General features: G+C 31.8%; 3 protein-coding genes and 1 long non-coding RNA gene across 5 annotated transcripts; all 4 read right to left on the bottom strand.

Annotated features, from left to right (window-relative positions):
- Window positions 1-1,081: 1,081 nt before the first annotated feature.
- Window positions 1,082-2,397, bottom strand: LOC113475338. The gene is made up of 5 exons (XM_026839395.1): window positions 2,186-2,397; window positions 1,789-2,124; window positions 1,538-1,726; window positions 1,349-1,476; window positions 1,082-1,252 (listed from the first exon to the last, which is right to left on the bottom strand). Exons 1-5 carry the CDS (start codon window positions 2,322-2,324, stop codon window positions 1,097-1,099), a joined length of 948 nt encoding a protein of 315 aa, XP_026695196.1. The 5' UTR covers window positions 2,325-2,397; the 3' UTR covers window positions 1,082-1,096.
- Window positions 2,398-3,340: 943 nt separating this feature from the next.
- Window positions 3,341-8,639, bottom strand: LOC108950541. Its single transcript, XM_026839394.1, has 8 exons — window positions 7,807-8,639; window positions 7,458-7,631; window positions 7,060-7,392; window positions 6,614-6,802; window positions 3,761-3,789; window positions 3,643-3,691; window positions 3,529-3,584; window positions 3,341-3,472 (listed from the first exon to the last, which is right to left on the bottom strand). The coding sequence occupies exons 1-8, from the start codon at window positions 7,907-7,909 to the stop codon at window positions 3,407-3,409; spliced, it is 999 nt and encodes a 332-aa protein (XP_026695195.1). The 5' UTR covers window positions 7,910-8,639; the 3' UTR covers window positions 3,341-3,406.
- LOC104265434 lies at window positions 4,992-5,842 on the bottom strand. Of its 2 annotated transcripts, none has more exons than XM_018816488.2 (5): window positions 5,610-5,842; window positions 5,426-5,490; window positions 5,308-5,365; window positions 5,189-5,235; window positions 4,992-5,109 (listed from the first exon to the last, which is right to left on the bottom strand). In XM_018816488.2, the coding sequence occupies exons 1-5, from the start codon at window positions 5,743-5,745 to the stop codon at window positions 5,005-5,007; spliced, it is 411 nt and encodes a 136-aa protein (XP_018672033.1). In that variant the 5' UTR covers window positions 5,746-5,842; the 3' UTR covers window positions 4,992-5,004. The 2 variants fall into 2 exon arrangements, with proteins under 2 accessions (XP_018672033.1, XP_009857745.1); XM_009859443.3 differs by having other exon boundaries at window positions 5,619-5,842.
- A 1,528-nt stretch (window positions 8,640-10,167) lies between the features above and the next one.
- On the bottom strand, window positions 10,168-10,611 carry LOC113474039. Its single transcript, XR_717153.3, has 4 exons — window positions 10,567-10,611; window positions 10,449-10,506; window positions 10,330-10,376; window positions 10,168-10,250 (listed from the first exon to the last, which is right to left on the bottom strand). It is a non-coding gene; the product is annotated as an uncharacterized LOC113474039 (long non-coding RNA).
- Between the last annotated feature and the right edge of the window lie 18 nt (window positions 10,612-10,629).

Genomic DNA, 10,629 nt, shown 5'->3' with positions numbered 1-10,629 from the left:
GAACTATAACATCATTCTAAACAATTGGAAGATTAAACAGAAATGTTGTGTCTATACCTACTCTTATGTTGCTTTGCTTAAAGTTAATAACTTACATTAGGTATTGGTTCTCCTGCATTCAGATCAATATAACCAACTTCATCTGTAGATACACAAGTTAATATAGAATAAATACATTAGGAATGTATAAATATGCATTCAACATTATACTTACTGTCTCCTGCTTGTTGTTTGTTTGCAGGGTTTAAATATTGTGGTGTGTTGTTCTCATTCTAGATATTATTGGCTTGTTAAACACATGATATAATTGTTGTGAATATAAATGTGTGTACCTTGGGTTGGGTAGTTGTAATCTTATTATTCTTGTAATTAGCCGATGTGGCATTCATGAAGCTTCCTGTAATGATTGTATTTTGGTAATTTCGTTAAAGCATTTTAAAGTATTTTTTACACCTAATTTGTTGACTTCATACAATACAGTTAGATTTTATTATACCTGCATTTCCAGTGATATTTTTCAGCTTTAAATATAAATGTAGAGCAATTGTTGCAAAAATAAGAATAACAACAGCCAAGCAACTTCCAACTATCACAGCATCTGAGTTACAATCCTTACTGATGGGATCACTCATTGTGTTGTCTACCACAGTGATGCCAAACACAAAAACAACAGCTGGAAACACTGTTGATTTCACAGTCAGTGTGTAGATTCCAGTATCATTCATCATTACCTACCAAACAACACATGGTTACCACCTCATGTTGATTATAAATTATAATTCACCTCATTTTTCATGTAAACAAAACTTTGTGTTTCATTTATTCTCTGCATCTCAATCAAATCACTTGTAACAAGTTTGCCTAAAAATAATTAGTTAAGTTCTGATATTTCTGTATATACTGTATATACATAACATTGGTTTACCATTCTTGGTTAAGTTAGTTGTATAGAAAGATGGTTTAAGTTTAAATGTTATGTTACAATACTGGGTTGTTCCAATCACCCACAAGCAAATATTGTTCAGTGCGTTTGTGACTTTAAACTCCTGTGGTGGATCTGAACCAAACTAGGATTAAATATGATTTAAGAAACATCTTATAATTTCTTACAGATGATGGAGATTGTTTTGTTTGTTCTGCCTAAGTTTGCATATTTTGGTTTAGCAGTGTAGTTATTTATAGCTCTACATTCCACTATATCTCCATCATTTGAAATATTCAGTGGATTGCTTGTCCATGTGTTACCAGTAACCTGTGTAAATAATACAGTGATAACATTGTTATAAATATTATAATGAATGTAATTAAATATCTGTAATGCTTTCTTCATTAATAAAATTGAGTTTACTTGTTTGATTCCATTGAAATAGATTTCAACTTCATACACAGCTGGTACCACATTAGATGTTGTGCATTGAAATGTAGCTCTCTCTCCAACTTTGTAAATAATGACTCCTGATAAAACTGCAGTTGGTTCTGTTACAAACAAACAAGATGTTTAAATTTAACCAGCATCATATTTACTGTGACCACAAACCTGCCCAACATTGAACTATCTTTTCATTCTCCCACTCTGCTGTAGCAAGGCATTTGGTTGCAGTGTTTCCAGTTGTTCCATTTACATAAAATAAAGTTGAACCATGGGAACACTGGAAGTTAGCTTGAGTGTGGTAGACACCACTTAATGGGTTGACTGGAACATTGTTGGGTGTTGGAGATGAACAAGCTGTAATGGGTGGTTGGACAGTAACATTGTATTCACATCTTTTAAAATATTCAATTACAAACCTTTAAGAACAATATTTACTGAATAACTTGGTGATGGAGAACATTGCATGTTTATGTTCAAATCCTTGTATTGTGGTTGTAACAATGTTAGTTGTGATGTCACTGTACCAGCATTGTTAACACAAGTGATTGTTTCATTTACACCAGTGTAGTTATAACATCTAACAAATGCACTAATATAAAATGCACTAACATCAAACTCTCCCCCATATCTCCATCCACATCGAGAAACACCAGTTGTTGATAATGTTGTTGATATCTTAAGGTTGCTTATACCAAGTGATCTTGTTGTTTTGTTGTTAGTCGTTGGCAGATTGATTGTTAAATATGGATAAACTGTAATACATAATGTAAAATTTTAATTCTGATTTTATTCAACTATTTGTTTAACATTTACCAAGTGAACAGTTAGGTGCAGGACTCCAAGTAGCTTGCTCATTACAAGTTGCATCCACTGTGTTTCCCGTATATCCAGCAGCACAACTAAATCTTGCTGTACATCCATATCCACATGGTGATGTGCTTTGCTTAGACATGATCAAACCAGGAGATATTTTACCAGTTGGACATGCTGAAACAAATATAAAAACAATAACTTGGTGTTATATATTTGAAGATCTTTTTTATTGTATCTCTTGAACTTACCTTTAAAAACAATGTTCACTGAATAACTTGGTGATGGAGAACATTGCATGTTTACATTCAAATCCTTGTATTGTGGTTGTAACAATGTTAGGTGTGATGTCACGATACCAGCATTGTTAACACAAGTAATTGTTTCATTTACACCAGTGTAGTTGCGGCATCCAAACCCAGAATAAAATGAACCACCATCAAACTCTCCCCCATATCTCCATCCACAAATAGAAACACCAGTTGTTGATATTGTTGTTGATATCTTAAGGTTGCTTATACCAAGTGCTCTTGTTATATTGTTACCATATGCTGGTAGGCTGATGATAACCCCTAAGAAATATTTGACAGTTAACTTAATTGTATAATGTCACAATATATCAACTTTTTTGATATTTACCTTTACAACCAACAACCACCAATATTAATGCAATAATGCTACACTGAATATATTTCTTCATCCTAGTTCGGTAATCACCCTACTACAGTGTAACTAGCTACATACTGTCAGTACTTCCTTGTTATTGTGAAATTTGCAATGTGTTCAATATGGCAGTAGTGTGTGGGTGTTATGCATGCTTGAACAACTACGGTTCATAAAGTTTAACAAAAGTTTTAGAACTTCATATTCAAGACTCTGAGTCTCAACAATATTCAAACTTGATCTGACATGTCTAACTTAGACCTCTGTGTTACCTTGCACTTAAAGTGGTTTCTTACAGATTAGTTTATCTCCTTACAAATCAATTTAATAAAACTTTTATAGCACTTGGATGTAAAAAACACAAAATTCTGTATAACTTGTTTTATTGATAAAACCATACAGTAATAACACAATAACATTATATACACAACAGTGCTTTCCTTGCATTTTAATTTTAAATGTATGCAAATATGAAGATGGTATGCAAATATTAATTTTAAACAATAGTCCTTAAAATTTCTGAAAAAATGTATACAATGAAACAAACATAAAAAATCAGGTTCATATTTCATATTTATTTTTATCTTCAATCCCACTCATTGAAGTATATGTTTCTTCCATGGGTCCCTAAAATACAGTTTATATAACTTTATTTTATAATGAACTTTAGACATATGTCTTACACTTCCAAGATTAAATGACATTTCTTTTCCGGTGTTAAAATCCATGTATTGTTGTTCTGTAATAACAAAACTTTTATTATGCTGTATATGTGAAGATGTGACTACTTATCTTACTTGAAGACGTATTTTCATATATTGTATTCTGTTGTTCTTGCACCTTGAATTAAAAATGCATGGTTACTATAAAAACATTTCTACAGCCATTCAATAATTACAAAAACATGCCAAGTACCTTCACTTGTCTCAATTGAGCTGCTTTTCCTGCAATAAAATTTGATTAGAAAAATAAATTTTGAATCGGAAAAAACATTTATTGCATTCTTTCACTGAATTTCTGTCTATGTCCAAAAATAATGAAGAACTTAATGAACTGACCTTTTGCTAATAGCTTGTGAATGTGCTTATATTGTAGTACCAGTAAAATTGCAGATATCACATAAAGAGTAACTGATAGCCCCCCTAACACTATAATTAAGCTTAGACTCACAGTCATGTTTGATGCACTACAGACAATTCTTTAATCCTTTAATGTAAGTTTTGCATTGTTTTGTTCAGCCTGGTATGCAGAATGATCATCTTAATTCCCACACATTTCCTTAAAGCAATCCACCAACTACATTTAAGTGGTTGTTCAGTAATAGTTTAATCTAATTAGGAGTGATTCATTTTGTCAGTTACAGAGGCAGATTTTTACACTATATTAAAAAGATTGTGATTTGAGGTTGCATATCACTTTCACGCTATTGCTTTAAAATCCAGGTTATGGTTGTGCTGCATAGCATACCACTAACTAGAGTGTAGTTATAGTGGTGCAAGGAAAATGAGACATCTACTTATTTCATTTTCTTGTCCAATTTGGTAGTAAACTAACAATATTCAAAGAAATATATAAACCGTATCCTCACGACTTCTGTTGTTAATTATTTAAAACACAATCAGGATATTTGGATAATTTGTACAAAAGGCAACTGCCTTTCCCATCCTACCATATCGATTTCAGCAATGTATAACTTCTGCTCGCCAATCTATTCTCACCTTACAGCTTCTGCTTCCTTGTATTAAATGTGTGGGTGAAACTAAGCATATCTTACTAAGCTGTGTATTTATAAATTGATGAATCAAGTTGTGTTATAACCAAACTTACATCAGTAGAAACACCTGCTTTATGCTTTACTATAATTGGTTGACCAGGCATTGAAATATGCTAATTCAGACGTAATATAATATTCAAATTAAATTTGTTTTGAATGCAATTACTGCATGTTATAGAATACATTGCTATTTTTGGATCTATTTTCATTATCTGTTTAACCAAGTAAAATTAGTTTAAATTTGAATGTATATTTTATAAAATTAATGTATAGTTTCATGTTAATTTTATTTATTCCAATCTTGATTTGCACAAAACATAAACAACACTTATAATAAGGCAGTAATGACATAATATTTATATTAATAACATAATGTTGTTGCATATTAAAGATCATATTCATTCATTTCATTCTTTGGTTTCTTGTTACTTTGCATTATTTCTTCATAATCTGTCTTTACCACCTCATAATTCCGAACTATGACATCATCCTAAACAATTGGAAGATTAAACAGAAATGTTGTGTCTATACCTACTCTTATGTTGCTTTGCTTAAAGTTAATAACTTACATTAGGTATTGGTTCTCCTGCATTCAGATCAATATAACCAACTTCATCTGTAGATACACAAGTTAATATAGAATAAATACATTAGGAATGTATAAATATGCATTCAACATTATACTTACTGTCTCCTGCTTGTTGTTTGTTTGCAGGGTTTAAATATTGTGGTGTGTTGTTCTCATTCTAGATATTATTGGCTTGTTAAACACATGATATAATTGTTGTGAATATAAATGTGTGTACCTTGGGTTGGGTAGTTGTAATCTTATTATTCTTGTAATTAACTGAGGTCACATTCTTGATTCTTCCTGAAACAATATAGCTCTTATTTAGTTTAAGATTTCATTAAAGCACTTGTATAAATTTTGTATATTTTATTTATTGTATTTTGAAACATTCATAGGCCTGCACTCTAGTTTGTTTTAACCAATGTTACCAGTAGTTTTCTTTGATTTTAAGTAGTAATGAACCGCAATTGTTGAGATAATCAATATAACAACAGCCAAGCAACTTCCAACTATCACAGCATCTGAGTTACAATCCTTGCTGTTGAGTTCACTCATTGTGTTGTCTACCACAGTGATGCCAAACACAAAAACAACAGCTGGAAACACTGTTGATTTTACAGTCAGTGTGTAGATTCAGTATCATTCATCATTACCTACCAAACAACACATGGTTACCACCTCATGTTGATTATAAATTATAATTCACCTCATTCTTCATGTAAACAAAACTTTGTGTTTCATTTATTCTCTGCATCTTAATCAAATCACTTGTAACAAGTTTACCTAAGATTATTATTTTAGTTTTAATAACAATGTACTACAGCATGACAATATTTTACTATTCCTGGTTAAGTTAGTTGTATAGAAAGGTGGTTTAAGTTTGAATGTGATGTTACAATACTGGGTTGTTCCAATCTCCCACAAGCAAACATTGTTCAGTGCCGTTTGTTACTTTAAATTTCTGTGGTGGATCTGAAACCAAACTAAGATTAAATATGATTTAAGAAATGTTTGATAATTTCTCACAGATGATGGAGATTGTTTTGTTTGTTCTTCCTAAGTTTGCATATTCAGATTTAGCAGTGTAGTCATTTATAGCTTTACATTCCACTATATCTCCATCATTTGAAATATCCAGTGGATTGCTTGTCCATGTGTTACCAGTAACCTGTGTAAATGATACAGGGATTACATTGTAATGTTGCTTTAGGGTTAAAATTAGTAAAGTTGTCTATACTTGTGTTCCATTGAAATAGATTTCAACTTCATACACAGCTGGTACCACATTAGATGTTGTGCATTGAAATGTAGCTCTCTCTCCAACTTTATAAATAATAGCTCCTGATAAAACTGCAGTTGGTTCTGTTACAAACAAACAAGATGTTTAAATTTAACCAGCATCATATTTACTGTGACCACAAACCTGCCCAACATTGAACTATTTTTTCATTCTCCCACTCTGCTGTAGCAAGGCATTTGGTTGCAGTGTTTCCAGTTGTTCCATTTACATAAAATAAAGTTGAACCATGGGAACACTGAAAGTCAGCTTGAGTGTTGTAGACACCACTTGATGGGTTGACTTGAACATTGCTGGTTGTCGGAGATGAACAAGCTGTAATGGGTGGTTGGTCATTAACATTGTATTCACATCTTTTATAATACAGTTGGGTGGGGGAAGACGGGACACCGTTTACCTCTATTTTCTCGCTCCGTTTAGTTGTAAACAAAAAACATTCAAGAAATTATAAAACCATATGCCCACGATTCCCATTGACCGTTAGTAATTGTTTAAATCACGATTAGAACATTTAGATATTATGTGCTATAGAAGTCCCATCTTCCCCCACCTTACTATATTTAATTACAAACCTTTAAGAACAATATTGACTGAATAACTTGGTGATGGGGAACATTGCATGTTTATATTCAAATCCTTGTATTGTGGTTGTAACAATGTTAGTTGTGATGTCACTGTACCAGCATTGTTAACACAAGTGATTGATTCATTTACACTAGTGAAGTTGTAACACCCAAATGCTTCAGAATAAAACTGACCTAAGAGAACTTTGTTTCCATTCTTCCACACACAATCTTTGTTTGTGGTTACAGATATTGTTGTTATAATTTTTAAGTTGCTTATACCAAGTGCTTTGGTTGCAGTGTTACCAGTTGTTGGAAGGCTGATGGTCAAATGCGGCTGAACTGTAATATATGATATTCAGTTTAAGTTGGTTTATTCTACTGATTTTATAACTTCACATAATTACCAAGTGAACAGTTAGGTGCAGGACTCCAAGTAGCTTGCTCATTACAAGTTGCATCCACTGTGTTTCCAGTATATCCAGCAGCACAACTAAATCTTGCTGTACATCCATATCCACATGGTGATGTGCTTTGCTTAGACAGGATCACACCAGGAGATATAATACCAGTTGAACATGCTGAGCAATAATATTAATATTAACTTTTTTGGCTATTAGGTTAGCATAATACTATTTTTTTGTGATTTTCTCTATTACTTGAACCATGATCTATTACAGTTACATTAACAATAACTTGCTGGCAACTCCTTTAGCATAATACTATTTGTTATATTTCGCTATTCTGTAAACTTACCTTTAAGAACAATATTTACTGAATAACTTGGTGATGGAGAACACTGCATGTTTATATTCAAATCCTTGTATTGTGGTTGTAACAATGCTAGTTGTGATGTCATTGCAGTAGCATTGTTAACACAAGTGATTGTTTCATTTACACCAGTGTCGTTGCTGCATCCAAACCGAGAATAAAATGCATTAACATCAAACTCTCCCCCATATCTCCATCCACAGCTAGAAACACCAGTTGTTGATATTGTTGTTGATATCTTAAGGTTGCTTATACCAAATGCTCTTGTTGCAGTGTCACCATATGCTGGTAGGCTAATGATAACCCCTAAGAAATATTTGACAGTTAACTTAATTGGATAATGTCACAATATACCAACATTTTTGATATCTACCTTTACAACCAACAACCACCAAGATTAATGCAATGATGCTGCAATGAATATATTTCTTCATTCTCGTTTGGTATCTCCCTACTACAATGTAACTAGCTACACACTGGCAGTACTTCCTTGTTATTGTGAAATTCGCAATGTGTTCAATATGGCAGTAGTGTGTGGGTGTTATGCATGCTTGAACAACTACGGTTCATAAAGTTTAACAAAAGTTTTAGAACTTCATATTCATGACTCTGAGTCTCAACAATCTGACATGTTCAACTTGGAGTTTCTGTGTTACCTTGCACCTAAAGTGGTTTCTTATGGATTAGATTTCTACTTGTCCACAAATTAATTTATTAAAATATTTATTGCACTTGGATATAGAAAGAACATAAAATTCTATATAGTATAATTTGTTGTTTTCATGATAAAACTATAGAGTAATAACGCCATAACATTATATACAAAACAGTGCTTTCCTTGCATTTAAATTTTAAATGTATGCAATTATGAAGATGGTATGCAAATATTAATTTTAAACCATAGTCCATAAAATTGTTGAAAAAATGTATACAATGAAACAAAAATTAAATCAGGTTCATATTTTGTATTATTTTTATCTTTAATCCCACTCATTGAAGTATATGTTTTTTCCATGGGTCCCTATAATACAGCATTAACTTTATGCTATAAATGAACGTGTGACATGTGTCTTAAACTTCCGAGATTAAATAACGTTTTGACAGAGATGCAGCTGCTTTTCCTGCATTATAATTTGTTTGGAAAATAAGTTTTAAATGGAAAAAAATGCAATTATTTTAGTATGCTTCTGTCTATGCCCAAAATAATGTGGAACTTTTTGAACTGACCTTTTGCTATTAGCTTGTGAATGTGCTTATATTGCAGTACCAGTAAAATAGCAGATATCACATAAAGAGTAACTGATAGCCCAGATAACACTATAATTAAGCTTAGACTCACAGCCATGTTTGATGCACTACTTACAATTCTATAATCCTTTACGTAAGTTTTACATTGTTGTGTTCAGCCTGGTATACAGAATGATCATCTTTATTCCCACACATTTCCTTGAAGCAATCCACAAACTACATTTAAGTGAATTTATAGTGATGCTTTAATTTAATTTCAGGCCATTCATTTTGTCAGTTACAGTCGCTTTATTTTACACTTTATTAAAAATATTGTGATTTAAGGTTGCATTTCATATCCTTGTTTTTGCTTTGAAATTCATGTTATGGTTGTGACGCATCGGATACTACTAACTAGACTGTAGTTATAGTGGGTAAGGAAAATGGGTCACCTATTCACTTCATTTTCTTGTCCAAATCGGTAGTATACTAACAACATTCAAAGAATTATATAAACCCTTATCCCCATGACTCCTGCTGTTAATTATTTAAAACACAATTAGGATATTTGGACATTTGGTACTAAAGGTGTTCGTCTTTCCCACCCTACCCTATCGATTTCAGCAACGTATAACTTCTGCTTGCCAATCTATACTCACCTTACAATGTCTTGAAGCTTCTGCTTCCTTTGTATTAAATGTGTGGGTGAAACTAAGCATATCTTACTAAGCTGTTTATTTATAAATTGATGAATCATATTGTGTTATAACCAAACTTACATCAGTAGAAACACCTGCTTTATGCTTTACCATAATAGTTGACTAGACACTGAAGTATGCTAACAGAGTAATGTAAACATATTTTTATGTTATTTTTATCCTGAATGCCATTACTGTATATTATAGTATCGTTGCTATATGTTCCTATTGTATTTTTTGTTTGACTAATTTAAACTAATGTACAATTTATCATAAATTTCACAATTCTGTGTCATATTAATATTTTATTCTGTTTTCTATCACAAAAATACACAACAATCAATAGTACAATCAACAGATAATTGTTTATAAATATCATTAACATAATGTTGTTACACATTAAAGATCATATTCATTCATTTCATTCTTTGGTTTCTCGTTACTTTGCATTATTTCTTCATAATCTGTCTTTACCACCTCATAATTCCGAACTATAACATCATTCTAAACAATTGGAAGATTAAACAGAAATGTTGTGTCTATACCTACTCTTATGTTGCTTTGCTTAAAGTTAATAACTTACATTAGGTATTGGTTCTCCTGCATTCAGATCAATATAACCAACTTCATCTGTAGATACACAAGTTAATATAGAATAAATACATTAGGAATGTATAAATATGCATTCAACATTATACTTACTGTCTCCTGCTTGTTGTTTGTTTGCAGGGTTTAAATATTGTGGTGTGTTGTTCTCATTCTAGATATTATTGGCTTGTTAAACACATGATATAATTGTTGTGAATATAAATGTGTGTACCTTGGGTTGGGTAGTTGTAATCTTATTATTCTTGTAATTAACGATGTCACATTCTTTGAAGCT

This window comes from Ciona intestinalis, unplaced genomic scaffold, assembly GCF_000224145.3.
Source record: "Ciona intestinalis unplaced genomic scaffold, KH HT000235.1, whole genome shotgun sequence".
Taxonomy (NCBI): Eukaryota; Metazoa; Chordata; class Ascidiacea; order Phlebobranchia; family Cionidae; genus Ciona; species Ciona intestinalis.
This window is presented reverse-complemented; position numbering and strand designations above follow the sequence as displayed.

Coding starts and splice junctions, on each gene's coding strand:
- LOC113475338 (XM_026839395.1), bottom strand. CDS start 2,324: ATGTCTAAGCAAAGCACATCACCATGTGGATATGGATGTACAGCAAGA. Junction 2,125..2,185: donor TGCACCTAACTGTTCACTTG/GTAAATGTTAAA, acceptor TATGTATTACAG/TTTATCCATATTTAACAATC. Junction 1,477..1,537: donor GATAGTTCAATGTTGGGCAG/GTTTGTGGTCAC, acceptor TGTTTGTAACAG/AACCAACTGCAGTTTTATCA.
- LOC104265434 (XM_018816488.2), bottom strand. CDS start 5,745: ATGAGTGAACTCAACAGCAAGGATTGTAACTCAGATGCTGTGATAGTT. Junction 5,236..5,307: donor CAAACAACAAGCAGGAGACA/GTAAGTATAATG, acceptor GTGTATCTACAG/ATGAAGTTGGTTATATTGAT. Junction 5,110..5,188: donor CAGGAGAACCAATACCTAAT/GTAAGTTATTAA, acceptor CCAATTGTTTAG/GATGATGTCATAGTTCGGAA.
- LOC108950541 (XM_026839394.1), bottom strand. CDS start 7,909: ATGACATCACAACTAGCATTGTTACAACCACAATACAAGGATTTGAAT. Junction 7,393..7,457: donor TGCACCTAACTGTTCACTTG/GTAATTATGTGA, acceptor CATATATTACAG/TTCAGCCGCATTTGACCATC. Junction 3,585..3,642: donor ATATGAAAATACGTCTTCAA/GTAAGATAAGTA, acceptor TTGTTATTACAG/AACAACAATACATGGATTTT.